The following is a 20,706-nucleotide window of genomic DNA, read 5'->3' on the forward strand; positions in this document are numbered from 1 at the left end:
GCTGTGTCACGGAAGGATCTAACCTTGGATACTCCCCTTTGCTCAGAACATTAAGAGCCACACAAGTAAGAAACTGACATACGGCCACATGTGTCTAGGCCGAGCACAGCATCTAGACTCTCAGCTGCCAAGAATACAGGAACAATGAGATCTGCTTTCACTGGGGAAGGTCAAAGTTCCAAGGGCAAGGACCCCAGGCTCTAATGGATTCTAACCCTCTGGAATGTGAGCCACTATTAAATGCTTTTTTAAAAATAATTTATCTTGGTCATGGTGTTTGGGCACAGTAATAGAAAAATAACTAAGACATCTGGGATACTAAAAATAGGTGAAAACATTCCAGGGTCCAGAGCAACTGTCAGCCCTGTGGCTTTCTTCTCTAGGCCCCTATGGTCAGGTCAGCAGAGACCTGGCGCTTGCCTGGCAGCAGGCCCTGGAGAGGAGGGCGGGGCTGGTTGCTAAGGTTTCAGGTGGTGCGGATCCTGGATCCGGAAGCAGGAAGCAGTGTGAGTTCCTAGGACCTACCTGGCCTGGGGGGGAAGGGGTGCCACTAGAGGCAGGTGGGGGCACTGGAATCAGCTTTGCTGGGGAGAGAGGAGGTAAGGGGGTGGTTGGTTGGGTGGGTCGGGGCTGCCCAGGTCAGGGTCAGTGTGGGGGCCAAAGGTCTAGGGGAGGGAGGGGAGACAAGCAGATGGGGACGGGGTGTGTGTGTGTGGGGAGGAGATAGTGGAGAAAGGAACAGGGAAGGGAGAGATTGCTGGGTCTGGAGCAGGAGGAATAGGGACAGAGGAGGAGGCTGGAGGGCTTACAGAGCAGAAGGCTGAGGAAAACAGGGGGGTCAAGGGTCATCTCAGGGTAGGCTTAGACTGTGTACGGCCAGAAAGAGGCCTGGACTGAGGTGGCCCTTTGGGGGGTGTGGGGCAGGTGGCTGAGATGGGGCTTTCTGATGAGGAGCTGAGGCAGGAGCTGCAGGCCACTGCAGAGGAAGTACTGGGGAGGCTGAGGAGCCGGCAGCTCTTCCAGTCGGAATGGGACGTCGCTGCCTTTGTGGTCTTTCTCACATTTGTGGGTGAGTGCGGCTCCTGATCCAAGGCCCTACCCCGTTGAAGCAGGGGGCCACATCACATCTGGATGCCTCTCTCTGGTCTCCAGGCACTGTGCTGTTGTTGCTGTTGCTGGTCTTTGTCCATTGCTGCTGTTGTTGCTGCTGCAACACCTCCCCCAGGCCCCGGAAGGTGAGCCCCGGGAAGGTGAGAGCCTGGGAAGATGAACCTAGGAAGGGGTGGGCGCTGCGCAGAGAGGAGCTCCCCTCGAAGCCCCCCTCACACCTACGCTGGGCGAGAAGGGCAGGGCAGAGCCTTCTGGTGAGGGTTTTTTCTCTTGCAGGAAAAGCGCAATGGTGTGGATAACTTGGCCCTGGAACCTTAATGCTAACTTGCCCTTGGCATGGGTCCTGCTGGATGACAGTAACAGAGCCAATGTTTGCCAAAGCCCGAGTCTGGACTGTGTTCTAATCCCGCCAGGGGCAGTGTAGTGCCTCACCGCAATGCACTCGTGATTCCCTTGTACACTCCCAACTTCTGCTACCCCTTGGGGCCCGCTCTGCAGCCTGGGCACAGGCTGTGATGCCAACATTCAAGAGGCTGAGGTAGGCCGGGCTTGGTGGAACATGCCTTTAATCTCAGCACTTGGGAGGCAGAGGCAGGTGGATTTCTGAGTTCCAGGATAGCTAGGGCTATACAGAGAAACCCTGTCTAAAAAAAAAAAAAAAAAAAAAAAAAAAAACAAAAAAAGAGGCTGAGGCAGGAGGCAGGATTATGAAGGCCTCGACAGGGAGCACGGAAAGCCATGGATCACCTGGGACTTTCAACTAGTCTCTACTGAGTAGGCAGACAGACAGACAGACAGGCCAGAGTCAAACCTGATTTTTATTTCTTAGAGGTGGGTGGGGTCACAGAACAGATGGTCCCAGTACTGCACCTGATTTACAGGGAGGTTCTTCCGCAGCCCAGGTCCCTCTTCCCTCCTCCACCTCAGAGGTGAGTGCTAACCCCATCCCTCAAGGGCTCCCTAATGGGAGCTGAGAGGGTAGGAGAAGGGAGAGGCCTAGGCTTGGTCCCACCTTAGTCCAAAGGTTCCTGGAGTGTCCAGGAAGGCAGGGTTAGGAGCATGGTCACACCTCAGCTCATCTTCTTGACTGACCCCTCCCCTAATCAAAACACCAAGCCTGCACTCACTTCTCCAGGTGCCTCTCAGGTTCACTGCCATCAGTACCACAGGGAATGAGGAGGGAGAAAAGTGACAGTGACAGGCACTGCATGGGTACGAGTTGTGGGGAGGGGCTACAAGTCAGGGCTACCATCTTGGGGGAGGAGTCAGGCAGGTGCTTGCTCAGAAGGGCCGGGAGCTCCAGTAGCTGGAAAACACAGCGATCTGCAGAGGGTGGGACATGGTCAACAACAGGTCAGTAGGGTGTCCACTGGCTTCAGGGGTGTGGCAAGGGGGATGCTAAGGTTACCGGAGGGGACTGTGTCTGAGAACCGTTGCTGGATGATTGCTGTGTATGGTATCATGGGCTCTATAACTTGGGGGCACTTAGGAAGTGTGAGGAGACCCCTGAATGGCCCTGCTCCCCTGTCCCACATGCCCAGGACACACCTTGTCCTTGAGCTGCTGGCAGAGTTGCAGGGAGACGGTGAAGTATACCAGGGCATCGTTGAGCCAGGGTATCACACATTCTACCTTGTGCACGTGGCTCACCTCGAGACGCTGTGAGCCCCACTCACTGGGGAAGGATGAGAAATGGATCCCTGAGGCTAGGCTTGGACCCAGACCCCAAGAGCAGAGGGAGTAGAAGGGAAGGGGCTCAGCCGGGCGTGGTGGCACACGCCTTTAATCCCAGCACTATGGAGGAAGAGGCAGGCAGATTTCTGAGTTTGAGGCCAGCCTGGTCTACAGAGTGAGTTCCAGGACAGCCAGGGCTATACAGAGACACCCTGTCTCGAAAAACAAAACAAAATAAAAAAAAAAAAAAAAAAAAAAAAAGGGAAGGGGCTCTAGGAGCCCTTTCTGTACACTTACAACATAGCGCCGGGGCTGTGGAGCACTGCGCCTCCGGCCGGGCGGAAGTTCTAAGCAGAAACAGCAGAGTCTGTGAGGTCTAGGTAGAGAGTCCTCAGTAGTGCTGCTGTGGGGGCATCGGAGGTGGGGAGAACTTTACCTTGGTGGAGGTGGGTTGCAGGGCGTGCAGCTGGTATACAGTGAGGCACAGCTTGTTGAGGTTGATGTAGACATTGACCAGCAGGTCAGAGGGTAGGGTAGGTGCAAACATCCGCTGGAGGAGGCAGGAGGGACTTTAGGCTGCACTGCTACAGGGTATGGCATTATGGGGGAGGGGAGGAGCCCAGTCCTATCCCCAGATGCTTCTCCATAGGCTGAGTTACCAGAGGCTCCCCATAATCTCTATGTGCTGGCTGCTAGATTGGACACCACTGGCGGGAAACTGTGTTAACATATTGGGGGACAGGATACAGGCCAAGAACCCAACCCAGAAGCCTGCAGAAAACCACCCAGGCACAGAAATCCCCCTGGCTGGACCTCTCAGTAGAGACTTCTTTCTTGGGGTAGGGGCTGTCTGAGGTACTGACCGTGAGGCCGCTGGCAGCAATCTCCGGCAGGGTGAGGGTGGCTGGGGTAGTGAGCCGGCTTCTGGCTCTAGTCAGTTGCAGCATAACAGCATCCATGAGCTGGGGAGGGGCAGGTGGCCACTGCTACTTTGGTGGCAGCAGCTGGGCTCCCCTGTGTCCCAGCCCAAGCCCCTAGCATCGGCAAGCAACATCTGTAGATTCTGTTGTTGCCAGGTGACCATGGTTCCCATGGTTCCCAGGCCTAATCTACAAGCTTAGCAGATGCTGTAATTCAGGTCATAAGCTAACACATGTGGCCAGATCCCTGAGTCATGGCTGGGAAGGAGCAGCTTCCAAAGAAGCCTGGGACAGGATGCAAGGCGCCGACACGGGAAGAGTACCTTGAGGACCTCCGCTCCTGTCTTGAACTGGTAGCTCTCATCCCGGTTTGCTAGGAGATAAATAGCTTGGCTCACATGGTTCCTGGCATCCTGGATCTGGAAACAGCCCCCCACGCCCCACCCACAGAAACAAAGTCTGTCAGTTTCAGGGAAGCCACATTTCTGGGTCTTGAGCCTGATCCCAGAACATGGGGCCCACTTGAGAGGCTAAGCTCCCAGGAGAAGGTGGTGCCATCTGTGGTCTTGACCACCTCCAAAGCTGGAGTATTTGAACCTGGATGGCCAGGACAATCATGGCAGCCAAGGCATGCTGGCTCTTGCCCCTGTGTAAGTCACTGCTCAAAAGATAAGCCCTAGTACACCCATAAGGTAAGTGTACGAGGCTCAAGGGCAGAAACAAGCGTGCCCAGGTGCCCAGGGAGAGCAAGGAGGGGGACCTGTAAACCAGCTTCAGATCAGGGTGTGTGTGCGTGTGCCCATGTGTGTCACATGGCCTGTGGGTAGGCAGAAAGCTTGTGGTTGATTCACAGTACATGGGAAGCCCCTGTTAAGTGACATTCAAAGGGACCTTCAGCTGTCCTAACATGGCCAGAGTCGCAAAACTAGGGCTGGTTTCACATCCCTAATGTGGAGCAGACTCTGCCCCCCCCTACCCCCAATTCTGCTATATTTGCTGTGGTCGCAAAGTCCCCACTGCAAGACTTGTCCAGGGAGGCCTTGGCTCGGGCCTGCCTTGGGCCGCCCAGGCTGAGTGCTGGACCTCACCTGCTGCAGCTTCCACTGCTTGTCTTCCCGGAAGGCCAAGTGCAACAACTGGTTGTTCCGAGGCATCTTCAGGTTCACATCCTGTGAGCCAGCAATGCAGTGGGGGGATGGCTGAGGCCCTAGGCGCCTCAGCCAGCCAGGAGGGAGATAAAGAGGAATGTCAAGAAATAGGAACTCAGACCCAGGAAGAACCACAAAGTGGTGGTGGTGGTGGTGGTGGGGGGGGGGGCGAGAGAAGCTGAGAAAGGGGAAGAGCTGGACAGGAGGTAGTGGTGTAGTCTGAACCGTGGGGACGGGCTGTCCCCCAGGGCCTTTGAGGCCTTAGATCAGAGGGTGGTGGCTCATTCAACTTTGATGCGGGGCCAGCCTGCCTAGGCTTCCAAAGTTTGTATTTCACAGGGTCCAGATGCCAGGCTGAACTAAGTGTAATGCCATCAGGTTCTTGTCCTTCCCCTCCTGGGATCTAAAGCCTATCTCATGAGGTAGTGTGAGGGTTGCCTGTGACATTACAGACATACAAGGAAACAGGTCAGAGACAACAAGGGTCAGAGCCAGGGTCACAGAGCTAGCTGGTGGCAGAGCTAAGCCATCACCATCCTTGTCACCAGCTGGACTGTTGGGGGACTCACCGCTTGGCTGAGGGCATCCCCTTGCAGAGTCAGAGTCCCTTTCACCTGGTCTGTGCTGTAACACACACGAGTCAGAGGAGCGCCTGCTACTGCTCCCTCCCCTTGCAGGCTGCCCCACCGTACCCTGGGCATTTCCTCCCCCCAGGTGTACACCCCTTCCAAAGGCTCCTGCCCAACCCAGCTCACCCACAGCTGCCCAGGATGAAGTTCTCCTGCTTGGCAGGGCCCTCGGTGCTGGGGCCTGGGAGAGTGAAGCGGAGAGAGGCCTCCTGTGGAAGACAGCGCAGTCCCAACACCTCACCTCAGTCTGGCCAGTGTTCCATTCCAAGGCCTGGATACTTTGCCAGGTTAGCAGGGGAAGGGACGAGGAGGGCAGGCCTGACCTGGCCCCTCTGCCTCTGCCCTACTAAACCTCCAAGATTTTATGAGCTCAGACCCGTTCATTCCAGTCCTGAGTATATCATGAGCAGCCAGGTGGAACACAGAACAGAGAGGCACAGTGCCTAGAAAGCTGGAGTGCTGTGATATGTGTGGGGAGCAGAGTCCCCGAATCAGACAATCAGTAGTCACAGTAACAGGCTTTGCTAGGTTACTGTCCTAGGCATTCTGTGAGATAGTTTATTTATCTTCACAAACAGACGTGTGAGCCTGGTTAGGGTAAGGGAACAGGCTCAGAAATCCGGGTAACTTGGCTGAGATCACTTCAGAGCTCGGATTATCAGTGTTGTTTTGAGACTGTTTTGTTTGAGACAGTGTTTCACAATGGAGCCTAAGGCTGGCTTCTAACTCATGAACCTCTAGCCTCACTCTTCCGAGTGCTGAAATCACAAGCTTTCACCACTACCCTGCTTGCTCACAGATAAATGTCAGTTTCGAAGATAGTTCACACTCAAGACCTGGTGCCCACTGCTTGTGTAATTACATGCCAGCATGTCTGCGTCTGAACTGTACTCTCAGAAGTGGGTATCTGCACGGGTCACGCTCAGCATCTGCTGTGTGCGATTGGCAGGACCCGGTGGATAGGAAGGATGGCAGGCCGGGCGGGACCAGCGGGAGCGTTACCTTGAGGATGTCCTGCAGCTGTCTCAGCACGGCGTGCACCTCAGCGTGCAGTAACCAGCGAAACTCCTCCTCCTGCGGACAGCGCGGCGTCAAACCCATCCCATCCCCGCCGCCGGTCGGCTGGCCGCCCGCCGCCCCCTGCCCGCCGAGCGCGTCCCACCAGTACTGCCCGCTCCGCGGCGCTCGCAGCCATCGCGGTCGCCATCCTCCTAGCCGCGCACCGTCTCTGAGGTCTGTAGTCAGGAGCTTGGCGCGCAACGCCCGCCCCTTTTTCGCCTCCTCCCGTGACCGATTGGCAAATAGGGCACAAGCTCCGCCCTCAAGCCGGCTACGCCTCAAGCGACTGGCTGTAGCTTCTAGTCCTGGCTGGTGAGTGGCTAGACGGATAGGCCACGCCTCGCCTTCTATCCGCCCGCCTCAATCCCTGTTTTTCAGCAGGGACCCGGGCTTTGGCCACCACTGATTGGTCGGCGGGGCCGTCCATCAAGTTATTCCAGTATTGTCCGGCTAGATGGAGCCCGCCCAGGGTTCCACCGGGAAAGAATCAGGTGAGTTGGCTCCTACCTAGGTCCCCCTAGCATTTGGGTACAATGATACAGTTATGGTACCAAGAAATGTTTTATTTTTTTTTCTTGCAGTAGCTTTGTTAATTGCACAAAATCATGTTTTGTTTTTTTGCCATTTAAACATTATCACACAATCCTATTCTGAAAGACAAATGTTCATTAAAAACAAAGTGAAAATAAAAATTCACAACCGTAATCACCTAGATCTGTCATTTCAAGGAAAAGCGGGAGTAGGGGCTTTCTTACAAGCATTTCCACAGTGTCACATTTTCTCCATAAAAGGAAAGGGTTTCAAAATGAAAGGTGAAATAGCTTAAACAGAAATAGTCATAAAAAGGAACTTTACAGAATTGTCAACAATATTAAGACAACATTGACTAACCGGTTTTCTTACAGCATCTTCCCCACCCCCAGCCCCCAGGACCAAGACAGGCTGTGTCCAGACAGAAACTGTTCAGCATCCCAGTGAATGGACAATTGCACTGAACTCCACAAGCATCCCCTGCCCCGTGCCCATGTCCTGAGATCCTTATCCCAGATGGAAAAGTTAAATCGTGGCTTTGAAAATCCAAACTCATGAGGAGGAAGGCTTCCTCGGGTGATTCCTCTCGTGTGACATTCTAAGCCTCTCTGGTCCCCTCTTCAAGGAGAAATGCTTCAAGTCCCAAAAAACCCAGAACTTGGAACCACTGGCAGAAGTAAGGTTCCTCATCAAAAGCCCAGCCTAGGAAATGCTCATCTAGGAAATGCTTATTATTGGTGTTGATCAGGCTGGGGCTGGGTCAAAAGAGGATGGGACAGAAATATCTCCATGGAAGGAAAAGGGGAAGAGGGACATGCAGGGGACCTGTGTAGAGCAGGCTGAACAGGTAGCCCAGCTCAAGAGCCTGGCGTAATGGAAACAGGAAGGAGCCGCCCATACACTTCACTGCTCCCAAGGCCCTTACGGCCCCTTCCCTTGGGCTGGAATGCAAATCCAAATGAAACCTCCTGGGAGGAACAGGCTCAGGACAGAAGACTGTAGACTCTGCTCCCCCTGAAGAGGGGTCTATGTGGCTATGCTGGTCTCTCTTCAGTTCACAGAGACACTCTGGGAGCTGCGGTGTAATGGTAGTGTCTACAGGAAAATCCTCCTCAGCTGGTGATCCACAGAGCCTCCTCAGGGAATCTGTTGGTTCATGATGGCTGAGGGGCCTCTCCTTTCAGGGGCCCAGTGGGGGCCAGTCTCTGTCCTGGGGAAGTTGAAAGCTTCCAGTGCTCCCTGTCAATTCTAGTCCCTCCAGTCTCTTGACCAGAAGGGGGCTAAGCTTGCAAGAACAGCCAGGCAGCAGTTTCTGGGTAGCTTCTATCCTGGGTGTGTGTGTGACAGAGACAGAGAACACAGAGGAACAGAGAGAATCCACAACCTCCTGCTCCAGGGTCAATCAAGGCCCAGCTCAAGAGCTTCTTCACAGCCACCAGGAGAGATAGATCCTCTTATCCCTGGCCAGGGCCTCAGGGAGACAGGGTGCTGCTGTGTACTGTGCTGATGCAAGTTTCAAAGTCTGTATAAAAGGAAATGGAGACAGGTGACTGGTCCAGAGCTAGTCCCAGAACCCTGACCCCACACTGGGAGGGGAGGTCAGAGGGAAGATGGGAGGGTAGATGGGCAGGCAAGGCTTAGTGTATGTAGGCTCGGTACACGGCAGACATATCATTGTCAGACTGGTCCAGTGCCTTGGCTCTTTTGTATACCTGAAAAAAAAAAATAAAAGAGGTAGAGGTTGGTCTCTAGCTACAGAGCTACTATGTGGTAGAGCCCTGATTCCTGGAGCCATTTCCAGATGGTTCTAGCCTGTTGCTTAGCAGGCAGGACCTAGAGCTTGAGATATGTGGGTATGAATACTGGCTTGATGTGGAGCAGATGGCCTAGCCTGTGGGCTTCTGCCACAGCCCCACCTGAAGAAGGAACAGTCACAACCCTCATGGCTCTATTTATACGCAGACATGTGAAGTGCTCAGTGCTGTTAGGAGTCAAGGTGACAGCCCTCAATGCAGTCTTCCGAGGATGTTGTATTATACTCAGGATCACTGTGCCCTTTCTTAAAAAATGGCTGACACCTCCCAACCAACCTTTCCAAAGGCTCCTTTGTGCTCATCAACACAGCAGCTGTGCCCATTGATATACCAGCTATCTCTGTTTTATTACCTTAGAGCCTACATACATTATTTTATTACTTTTGTTTTATTCAGTTATAAAATTTATTTTATTATTTCATGTGTCTGTTTGCCTGCATGTATGTCTGTGCACTATGTGGGTGCCTGGTGCTCTCAGAGGGGTTTGGATCTCCTGGAACTAGAGTTACAGATGTATATGATCTGCCATATGGGTGCTGGAATTTGAACCCCGGCCCTCTGGAAAAGCAGCTGGTTCTCTTAAGTCCTGATCCATCAGCCCCAGGGTTTGGGTTTTATTGTTGAGACAGGGCTTTCCTTACAGCCTACAAGGATCTCATGTTTGTTTGTTCTTCCTTTTATCTTCCCACTATGTAGCCCCAGCTCTCCTGGAATTCACTATATTACATTTGGCTTATTTATTACTATTGTTTTAAAGACAGGGTCTCACTCTGTAGCGCTGGCTGGCTCATTATGTAGACTAGGCTTGCCTCTAACTCACCGGTCAGACTGCACCTGCCTCCTGAGGTTTGGGATTAATGGTGCCATTGATTGTTATGTGTGCGGGTGTTCTGCCAGTGTCTGTGCACACTTTTAACTGCTGAGATTTTCTGCCAGCTCAGCCTCCCCAAACTGTATTTATTATACTCTTTACAGTCTTTACTTGTTTAAAAGCGTCAAGCTTATTTTGTGTTTCCATTAAAATGTAAGTGATGTGAATGAAGATCGGAGGCGCTGCTTGTATCCCAGCATGTTCCAGAACCCAGAGCAGGGTCTAGCAATAGAAGCCATCCAAGACTCTGGGGACTGCATGAAAGCTTGAAAAGAATCAAAGCCATCGTGTGAAAGGCAACAGGGCACCCAGTTTTGCTGAGGTGATGCGCAGCTGAGCAGTCTAAGCAGGGCCACTGTAAAGGAGAACACGCACATTTCTGTCATATCTGTTAATGCTCAAGGAAGGCTGAGCAGCTTTCTAGACTGAACACCAAGAACACCATCACAGGCAGGAACCGATGACCCATCTCTCCAGTCCTAAAAAGTGATTTTAAAAGAGAAGAAATTAAGTGGAAATTAAAATTCTAGCTACTGGGCTGGAGAGATGGCTCAGTGGTTAAGAGCACTGACAACTCTTCCAGAGGTCCTGAGTTCAACTCCCAGCAACCACATGGTGGCTCATAACCATCTGTAATGGGATCCAATGCTCTCTTCTAGTCTGTCTGAAGACAGCTACAGTGTACTCATATATATATAAAATAGTAAAAATAAATCTTAAAAAAAAAAGTTCCAGCTACTTAGGAGACTGATGGGAGAGACATATGTGAGTGCAGGCATGAAGAAGGTGCCAGGACAAGAAAGACTCCTTTTCCAAAAGAAACTTTTCTAATGTGCCCATGTGGTATAACATATTATGGTATGTGAAATGATGTGACTGGAGCAAGCACTGTAATTGGTAAGTAGATACTGAAGATGGATAAAAATGCAAGCCCCATCCATAGGCTGTGTAAACATGACACAACAGGCAGGTAATGCTGGAATACTAGCAGCACTATGGAGATTAAGGCAGGAGGGTTGTGGACTTGAGGACAGTCTGGGCTACCTAATGAGATCCGAGACAGGTGAGCTAAGGAAATGAAGGGCAGGCGGAATTAGAGGAGACTAACAGAGATTCCAGCCACAGCTGGAATCATATGATGCGAATCATTTGTTCATTAACTAAACAACACCAATTATCCATTGCACAAACATCCTGTTTTCAATTTGGGGGGGGGGGGGAGGCAATTAGGAATTGAACCCCAGGGTCTTGTACATGCCAGGTAAGTACTCTACCAAGAAATGTTATCTCCCTCCTTTTTAATCTTTGAGACAGACTCTCACTAAGTTGTGTAGGCTGGCCTTGAACCTTCTACTTCAGCCTTAGTTAGCTAGGGCTACAGTTATATAAGACAATACTTGGCTAGAAAGACTTTCAAGTAATCCAAAGATCACAGAAGAAATCACAAAGAAAATAATAATAAAAATTTACTGTGGTTGAGAAGAAAATGAGCTCTCATGCTCCGGTTATAAGTAGGTCTAGAACTGTTGCGTGTAGGACTCCTCTACCAGAGACTAGATAGAGAAAAAGAATTCAGATCCTAACCTAAAGACAGAACCAGTGCAATTCTATACATGACACTCCTTCCTTCCTTGGCTCAATGTAGTAAGATTAAGTATGAAAAGGTAAGAATCACATCTGTAACCACAGTGCCCAGGACTGATCAGAAGGGTCGGCAAGACCCTGTTCTCAATAAAGTGGGAAGAAAAGAAAGCTAAGAAAGCAAGACAGAAATAACAATGAAATTCAAGGATCGAGGGCCTGGACCACTTGCTGTGAAGTTACCTCATTGGCTGCAGCTGCCATGGGAGTGGGGTGGTTGACTGCATCACCCAATGCAATGGCCAGGCGGAGATCCTTCTGAATGTATTTCAGGTAGAAGTCAGGTTTAAAGTTTCCTTGTAGGATATCTGAGAAGGGAAAGCCATTCATTAGAAGTTTAAAAGATCTACATGAAAATTGCCCGCCGAGTATCAGGCTCACCTCCACCATTTCCTAAGGGCACGGCCCTGTCCTCCCCCATGTCCAAAAGACTCAGGGCCTACTCTGGGGCCTCAAATACCATTTTCACCGTGTCTCTGGGCCTCTTTGGAACGGGGCAAGGAATGACTGGAAAGGGGGCTCTTTAAACAATGAATCATGAAAGGACTCTTTCCTGGATGGTCTGACCCAGCTGCTCAGCTCTAATGAAAATAAAATTGCAAGAATAGTCAAAGGTGACTTACTTTGGCACTTCTGGTCCAGAAAGATGCTGGCCAATTGTCCCTGATTAAGGATGTCCAAGAGTGTCTGCTGTGATTGGCCTGTCACTTGGGCCAGCGTGAGCCCCTCAGCAATGGTGGCCATGAAGCTCCCTTGGACCATGTTCACAATCAGCATCATCTTGGCTGCATTGCCAACTTCACCTGCTCAGGGCAAAGGTCATGTCCCAAGGATTCTACAGACAGGTCATCTCTACCTGCCTTTACCCATGCACCTGGAAAACCTCTTTCATCTGTCCTAGACAGGACTGGCTCTTTTTCCTTCCAGGTACTAATTGTGTCTGGCAAAAGAAGCCTTCTTTTAGGAAGCCTGGTGAGGCCATGTGGGACTGACACTGTCACCAATGTAGCGGCCCCACCTGCAAGCCTTTAGTCCCAACATGGCCAGATAGGTATAGGTAGGTATATTACCTAAAAAGAAGGAGGTCTTTCCCATTGCCTGGAAGCAGCTGCTGCAGTCCTCATACAAGCCCCTGTCTCCGGCTGCTAAGATCACCAACATCCCATCATTGGACAGTTGCTGATTCCCTGAGACTGGTGCTTCCAGAAAGCGTCCCCCTCTGGATACAATCACCTGTAAGGAAAGACAGCTTCTGATTGGTCTTGCTTCTCCAAGGATGGAGGAAGGAACATTTTTGGGGGTCATGGTGTCTCATCATAGAATATGTTAGCATGTTGCTATCAAAAGTCCAAAGCTGAGCTGGGCATGGTGGCGCACGCCTTTAATCCCTAGCACTTGGGAGGCGGAGGCAGGTATCCTCTTTCTGAGTTCGAGGCCAGCCTGGTCTACAAAGTGAGTTCCAGGACAGCCAGGGCTACATAGAGAAACCCTGTCTTGAAAAACCAAAAAAAAGTCCCAAAGCCAACACATGTACCAAAGCCTACTAGTGTAGTGGATTGGACAGGCTATCCTTATACAGACGTTGAGTCACAGAAAGTAAGGGAGGTGGTTTGTGTATATCTTGTTTTCCAGTGTTCTGATTTTCAAAGACCAAGGGGCAAACAGCCATACAGATGCCTGGGCTAAACTCCTGCCCTCTGGACCCTGCCACCCTCAGAATACAAGTGGGCCCATAAGACTGTGAAGAGGACACTATGCTAGACTCAACTGTAGACAGCTGTTTAAGCCAAAAAGGCCACACTGGCAGTCTGGAGGCTTCTCACTGTAGGAGGGCTGACAGCATGGGACCTCCTGTCTACTAGCCTGCAGTGACCTTCCATGGCCGTTCCAACCAGCTGAGGTTCTGAAGGGGGACAGTCAAGAGACTAGTCCCAAGGCTCCCGACGTCCGCTCTAGTGTAACCAAACTGCCCGTACTTGGGTGTGGTCAGCCTGGGTCTTGGGCTCCCACTGAAAAGATGATCCAGAGCCAGCCTACATAAGGCTGCTACCTGGGCCAGCTCGGTGACTGTATCCGCATCCACCGTTGACATGTCCACATAGCACTTCCCGGGGCGGATTCCTTGCAGCACACCGCTGGGGCCCAGCACCAGCTGTGGGGACACAATGAAGAAGCAATAGTCCAGACTTGCAGTTAAGTGCTCAGGATTCCCTGCAGAACACAATCTGCTGGTTTTTTGGAGTTCACTTCCTGATCAGAAGTTAACTATTAAAAATGATAATGAAAGAGCTACTAAATATGTATGAGAGAGAAAAGTAATTTCAGGCAGAGGGATCTCTGTGAGTTCCAGGCTAGTCTGGTCTACTTACATAGCACGTTCCAGGCCAATGAGGGCTACATATGAGATTTCATAATAGGCTGTGGTGGCGCATGCCTTTAAGCACGGCACTCAAGAGTCAGGCGGATCTCTGGCCAGCCTGGTCTACAGACTAAGTTCCCGGGCAGCCAGGGCTACACAGAGAAACCCTGTAGTCAAAAACCAATCAACTAACCAACTAACCAACCAACCAACCCAAAACAAAACAAAACAAAAAATCCCAAAAAAACAAACCAAACCCCAAACCAACCAACCAAAAAACAAAAAGCAAACCAAACCAACCAAAAAGTCATTCCAGAATGTTCCCTTTAATCCTTGTATTCTCTTCCCAAGGTTCAAAAGACAGAACTTCACTACTTATTTTGGAGACTTCTTTGGAGTAGATCACTCACAGTTTAATAGGATCACTACTAAAATTTCTAACACATGCAAATCCAGCAACAGCTAAAATAGGAGTTGGCCTTTGGACAAAAGAAAGGCACACTCAGCTACGAAACAGTCCAGCTCAGTAGAATTCCTGGAGCCAGTTCATAAAAATGTTTAAGCAGACTTCAAGAACCCAGAAGTTCTTTCTTTGAATTAAAGTCTGTATTCAACTTTGACATGTTTCCCAAAAGGAGTTGGCCCACAGATGGGATATCCCCCCACATGCAGACACTCACTCAGTGTGCAGGGGAGAAGGGGAGGAGGCCAGCCAGCTCTCTTGGCTACGACCTGAGATGCAGAGGGAAGGGGGATCCTTACGTCCTTGGCTGCCTTTGGATCCGACACACAGGCAAAAGTGATGTCACAAGTTGAAACGACTTCAGCGGGGGTTCTTCCTAGGCGGGCCCCCTCCTGGATGAACAAATCACACTGCAAAAGTCACAGATCCTAATGTGAGCTGCATGCAATGCACAACAAACATGCCGGACAGGCCAGAGATGTGTATGCCCCTGTCTGATTTCCCAAGGCAGGAGGCTGAGGCTGAAGCCCTGGGACACTAGAGCTGGAGAACCAACCCTTTGAGCTTAAGAGGACAGAGAAGTTTATATAGACTGTCCTGTTTCTGAAGATGAACATGGTGACTAGCTAGAATGATATGATACTTCACACAAGGCCAGTGTCTGCTGAAGGCTGGCATTTGAAAATTAGGATATGAACAGTGGCTATGTCCAGCTCCTCTGTACTAGTAAAACTGTGGCAAACCAGTCTAGTGACCTGAGCTACTGGCACAGAGCAAGGTGGAGCACATGCAGAGGGAGCAGGGTGGGGCTGTGTGGTCCCTTTCTCTTGACTGGTTCCAAATCCTATAGCCAGGTTAAGACTTACGCAGGTCTCAAAGTCCTAACTTATGTTTTTTTGTTTTTGTTTTTTCTGAAATTAATTATCCAGAATACCCTATAAAACAGCTCACTGGTGTTAGTGTACTCCCTCCCTCCCATATTATAAGAGATTATTAGAATAATTTGAGCATACTATTTTTGTGAGTAGGCTTTAAAAAAACAAAACAAAACAAAACAACCCTTTGGTGGTGGTGTTGGATCACTTTAATCCTAGAACTTGGGAGGCAAAGGCAGGTAGAGCTCTGTGAATTTGTGACTACCCTGGTCTACAGAGTGGTTTCCAAGACAGCCAGGGTTTTTTTTTTTTTTTTTTAACTTTTTATGAGTATTTTCAATGCATACGTGTCTGGTGCCCTTGGTGCCCAGAATGTGTTGGAGTTCCTGGCACTGGTAAGCTACAGTGTGGGTTCCAGAACTAAAACCAGACCCTCTGCAAGACCAAACAGTGCCCTAACAACTGAGCCATCTCTCCAGGACCCCTAAAAAGGTTTGCTTCTTTCCAAATTGTATTAACTTTACTGTGTGCATGTGCATGAGTGTGCACACATGAAACAGGAATAATACTGCAGACCCTTCTATGTGGGTTCTGAGATTGGCGGACATTCAATACTGTCCATTTCTTGTTTTGGGAGTGTTATTATCCAATAACTATGGATCTAGAGCTGGGGAGACGGCTCATTGGTTAAGAACACTTGTTGTTTTTCCAAAAGACTTGGGGTTTTATTCCCAGCACTCATATGGGAGGATCCAACACCCTCTTCTGACCTCCATGGGCATCAGGCACACACACAGAATACAGATACACATTTGGGCAAAACATTCATATGTATAAAATATGAAATAAAAATAAAACCTTAAGGCCAGTTGTAGTACTGCATACCTTTAATCCTACCTAGCACTTGGGAGGTCGAAGGTGAATCCTTGTGAGTTCAAGGACAGCCTATAGTGTGAGCTATAGGCAAAGCCAGGGCTATATAGTGAGACCCTGTCTTAAAAACAAAATTTAACAAAATAAGAAATGTTTTAAAAAAGTTATTTATTCATGTATTTTACGTATGAGTAGTTTGTCTTTGTGCACACCAGAAGAAGGAGTTAGATCCCATTACAGAAGGTTGTGAGCCACCACATGGGCACTGGGAATCAAACTCGGGAAGAGTACCTAGTGCTCTTAACTACTGAGCCATCTCTCCAGCCCTATATTTACCTTTTTCTTTAGTGAAGTTTGACTGCTTACAGATGGTCCTGACAAATTTCCTTCTCTGATATTTCTCTGATCAGTCTTTGCTATTCCCCCTTTATTGCCATCTTTATTGGAGTTGTCTAGTCAACTTCTGGAGCTTAGAGTTCTATGGCAGCCATCTTGGAATGAAGTTTTAGGTTTTGTGTCTAGGCTAAATAAGAGAGTTCTCACTGTGTGACTAATCTTTTTATTTTTTTTTTAAAAAGATTTAAAAATTATTTGTGTATATTCATGTTTATACACACATGTGTGGCCTCTTGAGTACATGTATGAGGATGCCAGAGACAAACATCGACTGTCTTCCTAAACTGGCCTCAACTTTAATTAAAAAAAAAAAAATTGTAAATGTCCAGCTTTCAAGTGGCTATCAGGGGATTTGAACTTAGAACCTCAGTGCACAGCAAGCTAGTTAGTCAGACGAGCCATATTCCCAACCTCAATTCTATGTTAGAGAGAACAGAGCTCCACTTAGTACATTTGCTACAAAGAGCAGCAACAGAAGAACCACTTGCCTCCTGCCCTTTAAACATTTATATATTTTATGGATATGAATGTTTGCCTGAATATACATATGTCCACCGTATCTGTACCTGGTACCCTCAAAGGACAGAAGAGCACGTCAGGTCCCTTGAACTAGAGGTATAATGGCTGAGTCTCCATCAGAGTGCTGAGAACTGAACCCTGGTCGTTGACACTATTTAACTACGGAGTTGTTTCTCTAGCCTACCAGGCACCCTCAAAAACATTTTCTTTTTTTTGACAATGTCTAATTCTGTAGCTCAGTTAGCCTTTAACTTGCAAGGTAGCCCAGGCTGGCTTTGTCTCATGCCATGAGCCATCAAAATTCCATTTTACTCTCTCTTTCCTGAGAACTCAATCCATGTTCTTTATTGTTTCAGAAGCACCAGTAGAGCATTTTACTTTGTTGTCATTTTGACAGAGTGTCACTGTATCTACCATACAAGTCAGTCTGGCCTCAAGAGACCCTCTTACCTCAGCCTCCTGAGCAGCTGAGTCTACACTGTATCAGGTCAGAGGACTATTCGAAAACATTTTCTTGCTTTTGCAATTATTTACTGAGTGAGTGATGTGTGTATGTGAATATGTGGGTCAGAGGTTAGAGGACAAATTGCAGAGGGGAAGTTCTGTCCCCATTTCCACAATATGGGTCCTGGTGATCAAACCCGGATGGTTAGACTTGGTGGCAAGTACCTTTACCTACCGTACTATCTCCCCAGTCCTTCTTACTTATTTATTTTTAATGTGTGTGTGTGTGTGTGTGTGTGAGCGCAAGAGCGCACCTCATGAGAGAGAGAGAGAGAGAGAGAGAGAGAGAGAGAGAGAGAGAACGAACCTCATTAGCCCTGGTTGGCTTATAACTTGCTATGTAGACCAACCTGGCCTCCAATGAACTCAGACATCTCCTTGCCTCTGCCTCCCAAGTGCTGGGACCGAAAGCAAGCATTATTATGTCCAGCCAAAAGATCATTTTTATCACCGCCTTAAAAGAAATTCTAAGGCGATTACCAGAGGATTAAATGGCTTTTTCACAGAAGTCTCTTGCCTGGTGCTGGGTACTTTAGAGCTGAGTACTATTGGTTTCTGGCCTCTATGAAGTAGGTGCAGTCACCCTGCAGAATGTCTTACCAAGGAAGAAGGTGAACAGCACACCTGTGACTTGAAGTTGGGCCTGCCTGACTCAATTCTTGGATGCTTTGCTATCTTGTCTATGTTTTCTCATCAAGAAAAAAGGCAGGTAGAGGCGCGTCCATCAAAGGAAAATTTTCTCACATGCCCAGATGCCCTGTCTGCCCTCACCTGCTCCATCCAGACTGCAGTCCTGAGGAGAATGATGGGGCCATCCAGACTGCAGTGCATCTACAGTGCTTAACCTCGGTTCCTAACAGGAGTGCACGGCCTTTGAGCCTACTGCCGATGGGATCCCCAATCATTTTTGTGATCTTGAAAAGCACCTGATTCAGCAGAAATCAAATTTGGGAGTGGAGTTTTCTGAGAAAGAGAACCAAGCCTTGCTCTAGCACTGAGCTATACTCCAGACCCTAAAATATTTTGTTCTGTGTTGTTTTGGGACAGGGTCTTGCTATGTAACCCTAACTAGCCTGGGATTTGCACTGTATATAGGCAGGCCTGCCATAAACTCTAGAGATTTTTTTTCTCTTTTGGCCTCTGCTGGGATCAACGGCATACACCACCACACCCAGCACCTAAGATATTTTTGTTAATATTGTCGTCATTTACCGCCAGTGTCTCCGTTAGTGATCAGCTCTAACTTAAGCCCCGCAGTTATCATTCACAAGCATAGCATATATCTTAAGAGGGAGAACTTTGCTAGTCTCTGCTCCTTCACTCCATGTAAGAACAATACTCTCATTGCCTGTAGCAGTTTCTCTCTCTCTCTCTTTTTTTATTTTTGAGACAGGGTTTCTCTGTATAGCCCTGGCCCTGTAGCAGTTTCTAACTGCAGAATGCCTTGCTGTTCATCTTGCTCATTATGGACTACATCACAGATAAAAGTATGGTGGTTACAAGGACGAAGCTGGGTCTGCATTACATGTTCCATGTAATGGGATTTCCTTCATTTTATAAAAATGGTTATTTCTGTTTGGTACTATTATTTGTATTTGTATTTTTTTAAAAAAAAAAAAAGTTTTTTTTTTTTTTTTTTTTTTTTTTAAAATGTATGTGTATATGTGTGTATGGACACAAGAGCACAGGTACCCAGAAGCCAGAAGAGGAAACTGGATCTGTTGGAGTTACAGGTAGTTATGAGCCACCTGATGTATATGCTGGAAACTGAACTGTAGACCTCTGGAAAAGCAGTCCACTCTTCAATTGCTGAACCATGCTTTTTGTTTTGTTTTGTTTCTTAATAAAACACAGTCTCTCTACATAGTCCTGGCTGTCCTATAACTTGTTTTGCAGACCAGGCTGGCCTTAAACTCGTTGAGGTACACCTGCCTCTGTCTTCTAAGTATTGGGATTAAAGATGTACATGTGCCACCAAGGCAGGTTTGTTTGTACTCCTGAGAAATGGTCTCACTATGGCCTAGACTTCCTATATAACCTAGGCTGGCCTAGAATGCACAGCACTCCTCATGCCTCAACCTCCTAAGTGCTGGAATTATAGGTATGTGTCATCATGTCTGGCTAGACCTTGAGTAGTTTTAAATAGTTACAACTTTATAACAACATCCTACATATCTTTCTGCCTGGACAAAGCTCAGCTCTTGTTTTACTGGGTGCAGAATGTCGAGTAGAGACACAGATGTCTAATACCTTCAGTTACTCCACTTTCCAAGGCCTGATAAACCTCACCCTTGATACTTACTTTCTCTGCAGTCCGGTTCCAGACAGTCACTGTGTGACCCATTTTTAGCAAGTTGGAGACGATGCCACTTCCCATTAAGCCAAGGCCCAAAAATCCTATCCTGAAAGAGAGAGGTTGATTGGTCCAGGTAAAGGCATCCTGCAGCACCAATGACAATTTTTTTAATGGTGTTGGCATCAAACCCAGGGGTGTTTCATGTTAGGTCAATGGTCAACCACGGAGTCATACTCCTTGGCCCAGGACTGTACCTCTTCCTTTCCTAGACGGTCAGTAAGGGTCCCTAAATGCATATGGCCATTAACCATCAAAGCATGACTTCATGGCTCATGGCAAGTCTTCCAATTGTGAGGCCTCCCCTTGCTGCTCTGATAAAAGCATCTGAGCTACAGCTCTTGAATGGCTTCTTGATCAGCAACCCTGTGCACCAGGCTTTCAGACCACCCCAACTCATGCCAAAATGCATAAGTCACAGAGCCAAAGAGCTGAGAGCCAGGCAACCTCCACAATATGAATGCTAGGACTCGTATGTTCCACCCTTTCCTGACATCTGTTCTCCCAGGTTCTCACACTCAACCTACCTATCTACATCCCCGAAAGCACCGTTCCCAACGCCTTCCTTTCTCTGCAGCTGACATGCATATAGCAAATTTTGCCTACCTCAAACTTTCTCTACCTACTCCTTCCTCAAACTGGAGAACTTTGTGGGGCTGCTTGCTACTCCTGTTATCTTTATGCACTCGTACAGAGATCTACATCTTGTCTAAAAGTCTCTTTTCTAGTTCTTGTACATTATGAATATGTATAGGTCAAAAGATAACTTTGAATGTTATTCTTCAGATATTACCACCCTTTTTTTGGAGACAAGGTTCTCACTGGCCTGAAACTTGCAAAGCAGGTGAAGCTGGTTGGCCAGTGAGTCCCAGAGATCTACCTGTCTGTCCCTGCACTGATATCAGATCTGCAGCACCATGCCTAGCTGTTTCATGTGGGAACTGGGAACTGAATTTAGATCCTCACT

At 48.7% G+C, this 20,706-nt stretch overlaps 3 protein-coding genes across 16 annotated transcripts in view; 1 reads left to right on the top strand and 2 right to left on the bottom strand.

The window, feature by feature from the left end:
* Nucleotides 1–468: 468 nt before the first annotated feature.
* Nucleotides 469–1,490, top strand: Smim22 (small integral membrane protein 22). Of its 6 annotated transcripts, none has more exons than NM_001253802.1 (4): nt 469–506; nt 925–1,069; nt 1,153–1,250; nt 1,387–1,490. In NM_001253802.1, the coding sequence occupies exons 2-4, from the start codon at nt 934–936 to the stop codon at nt 1,426–1,428; spliced, it is 276 nt and encodes a 91-aa protein (NP_001240731.1). In that variant the 5' UTR covers nt 469–506; nt 925–933; the 3' UTR covers nt 1,429–1,490. The 6 variants fall into 6 exon arrangements, 4 of the variants coding, with proteins under 4 accessions (NP_001240731.1, NP_001240732.1, NP_001240725.1 ...); NM_001253803.1 differs by having other exon boundaries at nt 1,153–1,235; NR_045595.1 differs by having other exon boundaries at nt 497–599; nt 955–1,069.
* Nucleotides 1,491–1,909: 419 nt separating this feature from the next.
* On the bottom strand, nt 1,910–6,755 carry Rogdi (rogdi homolog). Of its 3 annotated transcripts, NM_133185.2 has the most exons (11): nt 6,644–6,734; nt 6,484–6,555; nt 5,608–5,690; nt 5,422–5,476; nt 4,793–4,873; nt 4,028–4,123; nt 3,648–3,746; nt 3,221–3,334; nt 3,082–3,131; nt 2,659–2,785; nt 1,910–2,433 (listed from the first exon to the last, which is right to left on the bottom strand). In NM_133185.2, exons 1-11 carry the CDS (start codon nt 6,686–6,688, stop codon nt 2,392–2,394), a joined length of 864 nt encoding a protein of 287 aa, NP_573448.2. In that variant the 5' UTR covers nt 6,689–6,734; the 3' UTR covers nt 1,910–2,391. The 3 variants fall into 3 exon arrangements, 2 of the variants coding, with proteins under 2 accessions (NP_573448.2, XP_017172598.1); XR_003951813.1 differs by lacking the exon at nt 3,221–3,334 and having other exon boundaries at nt 1,911–2,433; nt 3,082–3,187; nt 6,644–6,755; XM_017317109.2 differs by lacking the exons at nt 1,910–2,433; nt 3,082–3,131 and having other exon boundaries at nt 2,698–2,785; nt 6,644–6,755.
* Nucleotides 6,756–7,082: 327 nt separating this feature from the next.
* The window catches only part of Glyr1 (glyoxylate reductase 1 homolog (Arabidopsis)), a 36,037-nt gene continuing 22,413 nt past the window's right edge, over nt 7,083–20,706 (bottom strand). For 2 of the 7 annotated variants that reach the window (XM_030249304.1, NM_001359747.1), the window contains 7 exons: nt 19,689–19,788; nt 14,519–14,611; nt 13,448–13,549; nt 12,468–12,630; nt 12,021–12,200; nt 11,581–11,705; nt 7,088–8,783 (listed from right to left, as the gene is read on the bottom strand). In XM_030249304.1, the coding sequence (XP_030105164.1) occupies nt 8,709–8,783; nt 11,581–11,705; nt 12,021–12,200; nt 12,468–12,630; nt 13,448–13,549; nt 14,519–14,611; nt 19,689–19,788 (838 nt within the window). In that variant the 3' untranslated portion in view covers nt 7,088–8,708. Of the gene's footprint in view, nt 8,784–11,580; nt 11,706–12,020; nt 12,201–12,467; nt 12,631–13,447; nt 13,550–14,436; nt 14,630–19,688; nt 19,789–20,706 lie in introns of all 7 variants that reach the window. The other 5 variants (NM_028720.2, NM_001079814.1, XR_003951842.1 and 2 more) reach the window with 5 other exon arrangements.

This window comes from Mus musculus, chromosome 16, assembly GCF_000001635.26.
Source record: "Mus musculus strain C57BL/6J chromosome 16, GRCm38.p6 C57BL/6J".
Taxonomy (NCBI): Eukaryota; Metazoa; Chordata; class Mammalia; order Rodentia; family Muridae; genus Mus; species Mus musculus.